The sequence below is a fragment of the Herpailurus yagouaroundi genome, unplaced genomic scaffold (assembly GCF_014898765.1).
Source record: "Herpailurus yagouaroundi ecotype Mexico unplaced genomic scaffold, PumYag 210, whole genome shotgun sequence".
NCBI lineage: Eukaryota > Metazoa > Chordata > Mammalia > Carnivora > Felidae > Herpailurus > Herpailurus yagouaroundi.
Window position 1 is genome coordinate 15,815,667 of NW_024412441.1, and position 14,054 is coordinate 15,829,720.

General features: G+C 36.5%; 1 protein-coding gene across 5 annotated transcripts in view; it reads left to right on the top strand.

Moving 5' to 3' along the window:
• The window catches only part of PREPL (prolyl endopeptidase like), a 63,764-nt gene that overhangs the window by 13,998 nt on the left and 35,712 nt on the right, over positions 1 to 14,054 (top strand). For 3 of the 5 annotated variants that reach the window (XM_040453868.1, XM_040453866.1, XM_040453870.1), the window contains 4 exons: positions 1,183 to 1,305; positions 2,980 to 3,046; positions 3,585 to 3,791; positions 5,218 to 5,353. In XM_040453868.1, the coding sequence (XP_040309802.1) occupies positions 1,183 to 1,305; positions 2,980 to 3,046; positions 3,585 to 3,791; positions 5,218 to 5,353 (533 nt within the window). The remainder of the gene's footprint in view (positions 1 to 1,182; positions 1,306 to 2,979; positions 3,047 to 3,584; positions 3,792 to 5,217; positions 5,354 to 14,054) is intronic. The other 2 variants (XM_040453867.1, XM_040453869.1) reach the window with 2 other exon arrangements.

Consider the following 14,054-nt stretch of genomic DNA (forward strand, 5'->3'; position numbering starts at 1 on the left):
AGTCCAAAAGAAAAACGTAGAAAATGATCATTTTTCCAGTAATTTGTTTTGGTGCTATTTCTGTTTTATTCGTGTGTTTAATTTTAGATTTTAAACTGTGACATAAATTGTATTTATAGCTTACATTCTCTACAGTGTTGGTAAAGTATCATGGACACACTTGTGCAATAAATATTTACCAGCTGTTAGAGGTCCTTCCCAAAGGCTTAGTGCCCCTCTGGCACAAATCACTGTACAGTTGTCGTCTTGGGCAGAAAGCTGATGTTGAAAATCTTGGCTAGAATTCTTTTTGCTTAACCAAAGCAAACCTGTGGAGTTTTGAATTAGTGAACCTTTTTTGTGTGATAACTGAGGTTTCTGCCTTATCCAAATTTTAATAATTCATACGGCATTTACATACTCACCAGAGGTCACCTAAAGCCATTAGCTTTTCATATATACTTCCAATAAGACACTAAATGCTTCTTTAGCTATAATCTGTATCTCTGCTCGTGTTTATTAATTTTCCATTATTTTTTCTTATTCTTGTATACAGTGAGCATTCTATTTTTTCCTTAAACTTAAAGAGAAGCTCTTTTTTAAAGTATTAATTAACCTTTTGATCTGATAAACAGTTCTATTTAGGAGATTCCTTATCCCCACAAGAGAAGAAAATTGCAGCTAATAAAGTAAGACACATTTCCTGTAATACTTGCTGTGAATAGAGTAATAGTGAACATTTACTAATAAAGATAATGCCTTCCTCTCCCTTTGAACTGTCCTTCCTTTTAGGAAGTATTATAGTACTTTATAAAACTCAGTAAACAGATTTTTCTATCTCTTACACCTGACTACTAAATGTGTAAATGTCCTTTCCTGCTTAATTTTGTATAAATCTGACAATATTTATGAACATTCTCCAGTGCTTCTTAATGCTTCTGCATCTTAAGGACTAAATACGTGTAAATTGATAGTATAGCCATCAGGTGTTCACCTTATTTTATTTGTTTACATCTTTAAATGAAAAAGAGGGGATCGTTTATTGAGGTTAAGAAACATCATTTATGATGAAATACATATTTCATAGGTTTAAACCTAACATTGTAGTACTTGCATGAAAAGTAAGTAAGGACGAGCTCTAAAAAGCAAAGGTTTTTTTCTCTAGTTTGAAATATTATGATCATACCAGTAAACTTTTTCCAGGATTTTCTGCCTATTAAACAAGAAAACAAAGACTCACTTTCAGAAAACATGGATGCATTTGAAAAAGTGAGAACAAAATTAGAAACACAGCCACAAGAAGAATATGAAATCATCAATGCAGAGGTAGGATATCTTACTTTTTTTTTCCTACATCTCATATTACCAGTCAAGATGCAAATGAAGTACTTTGTTTTTTGGGTTTTTTTTTTTAACTTTTTTTAATGTTTATTTTATTTTTTGAGAGCGAGACAGGGGATAAGTGGGGGAGGAACAGAAAGAAAGGGAGACACAGAATCCAAAGCAGGCTCCGGGGTCTGAGCTGTCAGCACAGAGCCTGACGTGGGGCTCAACTCACGACCTGTGAGATCATGACCTGAGCTGAAGTCAGATGCTTAACCGACTGAGCCACCGAGACACCCCGCAAATCAAGTGCTTTGTGAATTTAGACATAAACCCACATCAAAATTAGACTTTTAAAATATGCTGAAAAACTTAAACAGAGAATAATCAGCGTGATTTTTAAAATAAACAAAGGTCAAAGTGAATTTCCAAGCTATTGTGTTAATTCTATTTTTTGGAAACAACCAGTTCTTTTTTAAAATGTTGTTAACAATTCCAAGGAGAGGGGCACCTCGGTGGCTCAATTGAGCTAAGCATCTGACAGTTGACTCTTGATTTTGGCTCAGGTCATGACCTCACAATTCTTAAGTTTAAGCTCTGCATCAGCACAGAACCCACTTGGGATTCTCTCTCTCCTTCTCTCTGCCCCCCTGTGCATATGCGTGCACTCTCTCTCTCTATCCGTCTCAAAATAAACTTTAAATTAAAAAATAATAATAATTTCAAGGAAAAGTTCATATGAAACCATCATGTTTTTATTATTTGAAAAGTATCTGATTGCCCTGTCTACACTTTTTTTAATAAAAGGAATTCACTTGAAGTAGTATAATACCACAAAAGCCAAGTATTTGATCTTTTATGGTTACCACAGTCATATTCAGTTGAAACAGACTGAACATGCATGTTGCAAATTTCCCAATAAGACTGGAAAATAGAACCACAACTTATAAATGAAAATCATATTCATAGGAGAATGGAAATAGCAGTAGGTTAAAAATCCGGAATCCAGATTCAGAATATGCCATTTACTAGCAGGTGATAAATGCATCTTAGGCTACCTGAAATCCTGTCGATCAGTCAGTTGCATTTAATATGTAGGTATTAGACAAGAGCACTATTTATATATTGAGTAATATTCTCTCGATCTCAAAATTGTGTATATCTGTCAACCTGGAAGATGCTTTGTGTGAAATCAAATCAAAACCATGGACAGTTGGTAGTGACTGCATACTTAGAGGAAAAGAATCTCAGCAAGTTTTTGACCGGATTTTCAGAGTAGTCTGAGCCATAATTTCTTCATCTGCCTCATTTTGGATTACCTTAAAGCTGCATTCAATCTCTATTTATGGAATCCCACCATAGGGATGTCAGATACTCCCAAATATACCTAAAGTGATTTATACAGTCATAAGAACCGACATAGATTTTGTTACGCCTTCTCTTTGTTGCCTCCTACATTTATATGTTAGAAACTTCACTGATTATGAATGTATGAAAACCATATCTTAACCACTGTGTTGTAAAAAGTGATCCATTTTGTATTTGTTATGTGTTCATCCATAGACTTCAGTAGGTCTACTGAAGATTTCATTTCTTCATTTTAAATGGTCAGATCATTAAACAATTAAATTGTGTTTAAATAATTATTAAATAAATCATTTGTTTCTTTTTTGTCAGGTGAAGCATGGTGGTTTTGTTTATTATCAAGAAGGTTGCTGCTTGGTTCGTTCCAAAGATGAAGAAGGTACACCACAGTTTTCCCATTTTTATTTTTTAACATACTCTGATTTTTTATACTTCACATATTTCATAGGAAATTTGGTATTAATTTCTTAAAGGTATAGAAAAAATTTTTTTAGATTATTTCTGCATTTAAAAAAAAAATAACTAGTTAGTATCTGGGTTTACTTAAGATATAGTTAACAGGTACATCCAAAAGCTTTGGTGGGGAGAATGGAGGTGGGAACCAGCATTTTTTTTAATATCTCCTATATTAATTCTGTTGAAATAATAACCCTTTAGGTTCTATATGATCTATAAATACTAGACTATATTTATCAAATAATATCACATAGGCTAATGTGTGGAATAACACTGAATAGCATAGGACAATAATAAATAACAAAATGGCAGTTTCTATGCAAATAAAGCTGTTATCAAGGCTGAAGGAGGCTGGATTGTATCCTCTTCTAGAAGGGGAATGCTAATTCAAAACATTGAAATACTAAAGATTTTTTTAACTACATTGTGGAGTTATCACTTTCATACTTGTCTTTATACAGCAGATAATGATAATTACGAAGTTTTATTCAATTTGGAGGAACTTAAATTAGACCAGCCCTTCATTGATTGTATCAGAGTTGCTCCTGATGAAAAATATGTAGCTGCTAAGATAAGAACTGAAGATTCTGAAGCATCTACCTGTATAGTTGTGAAGCTAAGTGATCAGCCTGTAATGGAAGCCTCTTTCCCAAATGTGTCCAGTTTTGGTAAGCCACCAAACAAAACAGTCTTCTGTGTTATGACAACTGTAAGAGAATTGTCAGCACTTTTGAAACGTTTTTACTTGTCCATGTGAGTGAATAAGAAAGTGAATGCCTAATCCTTTTATCCCTATGGACCCAAAGCTTCCTGTGTGTCTCTCATTCAGGAGACCTTGCCTTCCTTAATTATATATCCAAATTCATGTTCATGTTTTTTAAAGTACTACAACCAGAATCCAGGCTGTACAGTTTATTTTGATATATCAATAATTCTTTGCAAATTTATTACCTCAGATACATTTTTGCACATAAGTTGTATCTTAATATGTTACTGAACTTTAATTTTAGGTATCTATTTTTTTAATTTCACGTTATCTTGTCAACTATTAGAGCAAATTGCCCAAGGTCACTACCGAGAAACTTTGGAAGATGTTGAGCTAACTAACTCACTAATAGAATTCGTCATATTTTTACTAGTAGAGCCAACTTTAAATTTTCTCTTTTATTGGGGCACCTGGATGGCTCAGTTGGTTAAGCGTACAGCTTCAGCTCCGGTCATGATCTCACCATTCTGAGTTTGAGCCCCGCGTCAGGCTCTCTGCTGAGAGCCTAGAGCCTGTTTCAGATTCTGTGTCTTCTCTCTACCCCTCCTCCCCTCATGCTCGCTCACCCTCTCTCTCTCTCTCTCTCTCTCTCAAAAATAAGTAAACATGAAAAATTTTTTTTTAATTTTTTAATTTTACCTTTTATCATTGAGTGATACATATGTTCATAGTTTATCTTCCTTTTTCATTTTCTACTTTAATTTTCCCCATTGTTTAATAACTAAGTGCTTTTGCGGCGAATTGAAATTTTAGTCTAATTGATTCTTAGATTTACAATTTTGCACATTTTAACCTCTTTAAAAATCAAGATCCATATTATACAATGATGTCTTACAGTTACTGTCAGCCAGGTGGCAGTCATGATGTAATTGTGTGAAAACTCCCATTGACAGCTTCTGGTAAGAGCAAGAAAACTCCAGCATTAAATGTATTAAATGAGATATCCTATGGCTTGAAAGCAGACAGGAAAGAGGCATGAGAGAAAGTGATCTGGTATTTCTTCAGTCTTAAAATTAGGGGTTGTAGATGGAAACAATTCATCCCATGTAAGCTGTGACTCTGAAAATACTAAACATTCAACTCTTATTCAGAAACCTGGGACTGAGAACTGCTCGAAACCTTGGAACTGATGTGGCAGTATTTTATTTTCTGGAAAGCTCTCTGACTTATTTTGGTAACCACGATCAAACCTGTGTTCAATTTACATTTCCAGGGATGAACTTGTGCATCTCTTTTTTGAGGAAACTCAAAATTTGAATGCACTGTGCCCTTTTTTTCAACTTCGAGTAGTATGTAATGTCTATAAATCTTTAATTATTTTCTTTCAGAATGGGTAAAGGATGAAGAAGAGGAAGATGTTTTATTCTACACCTTCCAGAGGAACCTTCGCTGTCATGATGTGTATCGAGCAACTTTTGGTGATAACAAACGTAATGAACGTTTTTACACAGAAAAGGACCCAAGGTACTAGAACAATGAAATTAAATTTTTTCCTCCAGGGTTTATCTCCAGTTACCTAAAGTGCAGTTCTTGGTTGACATAAGATGTTGATTTCAGCTGGAACCAGGTGTAATAGGGAAGATAAGCATAATCATTCTTTTATTAGTTGTTTGGATTCAAAATTGGAATATGGATCTATTCAAACTCCAGAGTGAACACAAATATACCAGTACACTGCATATGCTAAGTTGCTTACATTGTCTTGGGACTGTGACATATGAGGAGAGTTGTTAAGTCTTTAATTGGGTTGTCATACTGCGTTTCTAGATCTCTTATAAACCATAGAATATGGTTCTATAAACTAGAATGCCATGGTGTCAATTGCACAGAAGTCACTACATTTCATATAGATGATCTTTCATTTAAATTCTATTGCTTTGAGCCACGATGTCCACTGGTGTTTAAATTTTACTCTCTCCAGTATTTTGATAATTGCTTCTTAAAACTAATTCTCTTTGGGGCACCTGAGTGGCTTAGTCGGTTAAGTGTCTGACTTTGGCTCAGGTCATGATCTTACAGTTCGTGAGTTCGAGCCCCGTGTCAGGCTCTGTGCTGACAGCTCAGAGCCTGGAGCCTGCTTTGGCTTCTGTGTCTCCCTCTCTCTCTCTCTGCCCCTCGCACTCTGTCTCTGTCTCTCTCAAAAACAAACAAACGTGCATGCATGCATGCATGCATACATACATACCTACATAAAACTATAAAAGTAATGCTCTTTACTCCTTGTAATCCAGGACTCATGTCTTATACTCAGCAAGCGTGAGAGGAAATGACAGTAAGTTTATCTGGCAAAATCCCATTATTCTTACCCAGATACACTTTTCCAAATGACTTACTAGAAACAGATTTTTGCTTGACACCAGGTCCTGTCACCTTATATGTCAATTAACGGTACAGTTTGGACAGTGTCTGAACAGAAAAAAAAAAAAGATTTAACACCAAATCTATGTCAGTGAAATTGATACTCAAAACAAGAAAATTAACCCATCATTTCATGAAATGTCAAAACTGACAGGGATGTAATGAAAATCTTGTACAGTCCCCAGTTTATATTGAGAATTTGAGATCTGAAGAAGTTCCATTTGTCCAGCCCATAGAACTAACATTGTTGGCCTCGTGATGCTGCCCTTGCTTTTTTTTTTTTTTTTCTGATGATGATTGTTTTGATGAGAAATTACTAGAACTATTCATATGATTCCACTATTATTTTCTTTTTTTATATAATACTATTGTCAAATTGGTTTCCATACAACACCCAGTGCTCATCCCAACAGGTGCCCTCCTTAATGCCCATCACCTCTTCCCCTCTCCCCCACCCCCCATCAACCCTCACTGTGTTCTCAGTATCCAAGAGTCTCTTATGGTTTGCCTCCCTCCCTCTCTCTAACTTTTTCCCCCTCTTCCCTCCCCCCATGGTCTTCTGTTAAGTTTCTCAAGATCCACATAAATGAGTGAAAGCATATGCTATCTTTCTCTGACTGACTTATTTCACTTAGCATAATACCTTCCAGTTCCATCCACATTGCTGCAAATAACCAGATTTCATTCTTTCTCATTGCCAAATAGTATTCCATTGTGTATATAAACCACATCTTCTGTATCTATTTGTCAGTGGATGGACAGTTAGGCTCTTTCCATAATTTGACTATTGTTGAAAGTGCTGCTGTAAACATTGGGGTACATGTGCCCCTATGCATTAGCACTACTGTATCCCTTGGGTAAATTCCTAGCAGTGCTATTGCTGAGACATAGGGTAGATCTATTTTTAATTTTTTGAGGAACCTCCACAGTTTTTCAGAGCAGCTGCACCAGCTTGCATTCCCACCAACTGTGCAAGAGGATTCTTGTTTCTCCACATCCTCCAGCATCTGTAGTTTCCTGGTTTGTTCATTTTAGCCACCTTGACCGGCATGAGGTGGTATCTCAGTGAGGTTTTGATTTGTATTTCCCTGATGAGTGATGTTGAGCATCTTTTCATGTGTCTGTGGCTATCTGGATGTCTTCTTTGAAAAAGTGTCTATTCATGTCTTCTGCCCATGTCTTCACTGGCTTATTTGTTTTTCAGGTGTGGAGTTTGGTGAGTTCTTCATAGGTTTTGGATACTAGCCCTTTATCCAATATGTCATTTGCAAATATCTTTTCCCATTCTGTCGGTTGCCTTTTAGTTTTGTTGATTGTTTCCTTTGCAGTACAGAAGCTTTTTATCTTGATGAGGTCCCAGTAGTTCATTTCTCCTTTTAATTCCCTTGCCTTTGGAGATGTGTCGAGGAAGAAACTGCTGCAGCTGAGGTCAAAGAGGTTTTTTTCCTGCTTTCTCTTCTAGGGTTTTGATAGTTTTCTGTCTCATATTCAGGTCCTTTATCCATTTTGAGTTTATTTTTGTGTATGCTGTAAGAAAATGGTCTAGTTTCATTCTTCTGTCCAGTTTTCCCAGCACCATTTGTTAAAGAGACTGTCTTTTTTCCATTGGATACTCTTCCCTGCTTTGTCAAAGATTAGTTGGCCATACATCTCTGGATCCAATTCTGGGTTCTCTATTCTATTCCACTGATCTATGTGTCTGTTTTAGTGCCAGTACCATACTCTCTTGATGATTACAGCTTTGTAGTAGAGGCTAAGGTCTGGGATTGGGATGCCTCCCACTATGGTTTTCTTCTTCAGTATTACTTTAGCTATTTGGGGTCTTTTGTGATACCATACAAATTTTAGAATTGTTCATTCTAGCTTTGAGAAGAATGCTGGTGCAATTTTAATTAGGATTGCATTGAATGTGTAGATTGCTTTGGGTACTATTGACATTTTAACAATATTCTTTCAATCCATGAGCATGGAACGTTTTTCCATTTCTTTGAATCTCCTTTAGTTTTTTTCATCTCCTTTAGTTTTCTTCATAAGCTTTCTATAGTTTTCAGCATATAGATCTTTTACATCTTTGGTTAGCTTTATTCCTAGGTATCTTATACTTCTTGGTGCAGTTGTGAATGGGATCAGTTTCTTTATTTGTCTTTATGTTGCTTCATTATTGGTGTATAAAAATGCAGCCAATTTCTATACATTGATTTTGTACTCTGACTTTGCTGAATTCATGTATCAGTTCTAGCAGACTTCTGGTGGAGTCTGTCAGGTTTTCCATGTAGAGTATCATGTAGTCTGCGAGAAATGAAAGTTTGACTTCTTTGCCAATTTTGATGCTTTTAATTTCATTTTGTTGTCTGATTGCTGATGGTAGGACTTCCAACACCATGTTAAGCAACAGTGGTGAGAGTGGACATCCCTGTCGTGTTCCTGATCTCAGGGGGAAAGCTCTCAGTTTTTCCCCATGGAGGATGATATTAGCTGTGGGCTTTTCATAAATGGCTTTTGTGATGTTTAAGTATGTTCCTTCTATCCCAACTTTCTTGAGGGTTTTTATTAAGAAAGCATGCTGTATTTTGTCAGATGCTTTTTCTGCATCTATTGACAGGATCCTATGGTTCTTTTATTAATGTGATGTATCACGTTGATTGATTTGCGAATATTGAACCAGCCCTGCATCCCAGGAATGAATCCCACTTGATCATCGTGAAGAATTCTTTTTATATGCTGTTGAATTCGATTTGCTACTATCTTGTTGAGAATTTTTGCATCCATATTCATCAGGGATATTGGCCTGTAGTTCTCTTTTTTTTTGCTGGGTCTCTGTCTGGTTTGGGAATCAAAGTAATGCTGGCTTCATAGAATGAGTCTGGAAGTTTTCCTTCTATTTCTGTTTTTTGGAACAGCTTGAGAAGGATAGGTATTAACCGCTTTAAATGTCTGGTAGAAGTCCCCAGGGAAGCCATCTGGTCCAGGACTCTTATTTGTTGGGAGATTTTTGATAACTGATTCAATTTCTTCACTAGTTATGGGTCTGTTGAAATTTTCCATTTCCCCGTTTGAGTTTTGGTAGTGTGTGGGTGTTTAGGAATTTGTCCATTTCTTCCAGGTTGTCCAGTTTGTTGGCATAAAATTTTTCATAGTATTCCCTGATAATTGCTTGTATTTCTGAGGGATTGGTTGTAATAAATCCATTTTCATTTGTGATTTTATCTATTTGGGTCCTCTCTCTTTTCTTTTTGAGAAGCATGGCTAGAGGTTTGTCAATTTTGTTTATTTTTTCAAAAAACCAACTCTTGGTTGCATTGATCTGTTTTTTTGGATTCTATATTATTTCTGCTCTGATCTTTATTATTTCTCATCTTCTTCTGGGTTTGGGGTGTCTTTGCTGTTCTGCTTCTAGTTCCTTTAGGTATGCTGTTAGATTTTATATTTGGGATTTTTCTTGTCTCTTGAGATAGGCCTGGATTACAATGTATTTTCCTCTTAGAACTGCCTTTGCTGCATCCCAAAGGATTTGGATTGTTGTATTTTCATTTTCATTTGTTTCCATATATTTTTTAATTTCTTCTCTAATTGCCTGGTTGACCCATTAATTCTTCAGTGGGATGTTCCTTAACCTCCATAATTTTGGAGGTTTTCCAGACTTTTCCTATGGTTGATTTCAAGTTTCATAGCATTGTGATCTGAAAGTGTGCATGGTATGATCTCAGTTCTTTTATATTTATTGAGGGCTATTTTCTGATGCAGTATGTGATCTATCTTGGAGAATGTCCCATGTGCACTCAAGAAGAAAGTATATTCTGCTGCTTTGGGATGTACAGTTCTAAATCTATCTGTCAAGTCCATCTGGTCCAATATATCGTTCAGGGCCATTGTTTCTTTATTGATTCTGTGTCTAGAGCATCTGTCCATTGCTGTAAGTGGAGTATTAAAATCCTCTGCAGTTACCACATTCTTATCAATAAGATTGCTTATGCTTGTGATTAATTGTTTTATATATTTGGGTGCTTCCGAATTCAGTGCATACACATTCATAATTGTTAGCTCTTCCTGATGGAGAGACCCTGTAATTATTATATAATGCCCTTCTTCATCTCTTGTTACAGCCTTTAATTTAAAGTCTAGTTTGTCAGGGGCGCCTGGGTGGCGCAGTCGGTTAAGCGTCCGACTTCAGCCAGGTCACGATCTCGCGGTCCGGGAGTTCGAGCCCCGCGTCGGGCTCTGGGCTGATGGCTCAGAGCCTGGAGCCTGTTTCCGATTCTGTGTCTCCCTCTCTCTCTGCCCCTCCCCCATTCATGCTCTGTCTCTCTCTGTCCCAAAAATAATTAAACGTTGAAAAAAAATTTTTTTTTTTTAAAAAATAAAATAAAGTCTAGTTTGTCTGATAGAAGTATTCTATTTTCTTGTTATTTTTGTTTGTTTGTTTGATTTTTAGTTTAGTTAGAAAGAGAGCACGAGTGGGAGAAGAGGCCAAGAAAGGAAGAGGGAGAATCCCAAGCAGGCTCTGCACTATCAGTACAGGTCCCACATGGGGCTTGATCTCATGAATCGTGAGATCATGACCTGAGCTGACATCAAGAGATGTTTAACCAACAGAGCCACCCAAGTGCCCCTGTGATTTTATATGTCATTTGTTAAGGCTGTCTTTTGGGGAGATGACAGTTTAAGGTAGTAATTTATTATATCAATAACTTGTGATTACAAACTGTTTGCCATCTTGTGAATAAAGCTCAAATTAACACAGTGAGCTATACCCTGGAATGAGATACTCACTTGCCATATATCGTTATCATCCTAATTTCTAAGATTAAGTGGAAACTTATTTGGCTTGTAGCATGCTTTTCTGCCCCATAAGGAACTAACCAATTATGGTTAAGCCTAATTTGACATTCAGAACCCTGATCTACAATACAAACTAGTTTGTAGATTCTTGATACTTTATAATGCCCAAATCCAGAAGGGAAGACCAAAAGGGAAAAGCAGAATACCTGAAGAGAAATGAAGTAAAGGTCTTCAAAGAACTTCTAAAACACAGAGCTGCCGTTTACTATGTTTGCTCTGATCCTCAGGTTTCAGTTTTCTGTTCTCATAAGTAAAGTTCACCAAAGCCTGTATTTACCTGCCCCTCTTGGCCCAGTTTTGGGGACCTGATTTTTTTTTCCTTAATTTTTTTAAATGTCTATTTATTTTTGAGAGGGAGACAGAGACAGAGCATGAGCGGGGAGGGGCAGAGAGAGAGGGTGACACAGAATCTAAAGCAGGCTCCAGGCTCTGAGCTGTCAGCACAGAGCCTGATGCAGGGCTCCCAACTCACAAACTGTGAGAATATGACCTGAGCCAAAGTCAGATGCCCAACCAAGCCACCCAGGTGCCCCATGGGTACCTAAATTTTAAAGATGTGCTGTTATAAATGTGCCTAAAAAGAACCCTTACCAACCAGGTTCTTCATCTGCTTTGTTTGCAGTGCTTTGGTAAATTTGGTTGTTCAAAGGTAGTTTTCGATTTCGATGGTAGAGAGCCTCTGAAAGTCATGTTCAAGGAAAATGCCTCTCTACTATTCTTAAAGATCGATAGTTTTGAATATTTATTCTTCCATTTTATTTTATTTTTTTTAATGTTTGTTTATTTTTGAGAGAGAGAGAGCACGCAAGGACAGGAGGGTCAGAAAGGGAGGGAAACACAGAATCCGAAACAGGCTCCAGGCTCTGAGCTGTCAGCACAGAGCCCAATGCAGGGCTCGAACTCACAAACCGTAGGATCGTGACCTGAGCCAAAGTCAGATGCTTAACCAACAGAGACACCCAGACATCCCTAATTCTTCCATTTTCAAATACTTCCGGAACCATTTAATTCACAAATTCTGGGAAGAACAGAATTATATAGATTCTAAAGGAAAAGATCTGAACCAAATTAAGAGACCTGCTTTTCAAGTCACTGAAAAACAGCACCTCCCTCACAACCACCAAAAACACAACTGGTACAAATGCTATTCACTTATACAACGTACAGTGTGGTTCTGTCACTAGCAGCCAGAACAGGGCTAAATTAGAAAAGCCTGGGAGGTTACTGAAACAGGCCTTGTCATTGAAGACCAGGGGTTCAAACCCCAAAGAACTCAGGGAGGCCGTCTCAGGGTAACTTGATTATATTAAGCTGCACCAAACACTTGACATCTTAGAAATTTCAAGTAAAGGGAATTTTAGAGGTATACCTTTAACTTCATCTAGAAATTAGCCTTTTGAAAATAAAGACAGTTAATGATTTACCTGAAATCATACAGTTCATTAAAAAAAAAAAAAAAAACAAACGCCTGCATCTTCTAGCACTTGACACTGCTCTTCCTTCACAATAGAACCTAAATTCTTGTGGGACAAATGGAATTAGCCTGGAATGGCCCCTTTTCCTCTATGTGGCAGATGGTTCTAGTTTTATTTTTTTCCACAGATTGTTTGATCTTGGATAAGCCATTTCTTGTTCAGTTTCAGTATCCTTGGTAATACTTAGGTAATGCTTTAGGATTTGGATAATGACATTGACATATTGATTCCAAAAGTCTTTCTGGGTTTAGTTTGTGTTTCTGTGTTTCTTTCATACTTTGGAGTATACCTATCTTTATATATATTTACGCAAATTAAAAATCAATGCAGATCATTTCAAACCCCTCACTTACATATCCAGTAATACTGCAGAATGAGAAGTTGGAGTTTGCTACCCATGCAAGGGTAATGGTTGCAACCATTGTAATTAATAATAAGAAAAAAAAGACACGTTTGATTATTAAAACTGAAATTTATTTTGTGCATTACACCATGGTTCCTACATGTAAACTCTATAAAGACAACCTAGAATTGCTAGATCATGAACAAAGACCGAATCATTTCCACCTTTGCATCTTTACTGATAAGTAGGGTACCAGGCCTGTATCATTGCCATTCATCTATGCCTATTAGTTAAATGGTACACTTAGGTCAGTTTCTGTCTTTCAAGCTAAAACCCTAAACCAGTGATGGCTGTGAGTACCTTTTAACCATTGAATTCTTAGCAGGATATAGCAGAATTTAAAGTATGTGTTGCTTTGTGGTAAGTATAGCATAACATATAAACTTGTCAAATCACTTTGTTATATACCTGAAACTGACGTAGCATTGTGTGTCACCTGTGCTCAGAAAAAAAGAATATATTGCTGCTGAATTATAAATTACAACTAATGTAAAAATGTATTACTCCGCTGGGTGAAAAAAGTGAATATATAGTATGATGTCAACTTATTTTTCAAAGTAAGCATGATTATTTTCCTAATCAGAGGTAAAGGATATATTAAGTTTAAAAGATATATATCAATTGGGGGCCCCTGTGTGGCTCAGTCAGTTGAGCATCTGACTCTTGATTTCAGGTCAGGTCATGATCCCACAGTCATGGGATCAAGCCACATATCAGGCACTGCACTGAGCGTGGAGCCTGCTTGAGACTCTCTCTCTTTCTCCCTCTGCCCCTCTGCCCCTCTCCCGGATTTGCACACACTCTTTCTAAAATAACAATTAAAAATTTTGTAATAAATATCAATTGAATGGGAAAACAGATTGCCCTTAGTTCTTTACATCCCTTGTCTTCTCTCTCTTTCTGAATTGAAAGTTATTTGATATCATTCTAGAGTTTTTTTTTGTCAATGCACACATGCATTTTTTTTTTAAGATTTACTTTTTTCAGCTTTACTAAAATATAATTGACATATATATATATAACATGTTAAGTTTAAGATGTATGTGGTGATTTGGTACATATACCTGTTACAAAATGAATAACAAAAGAA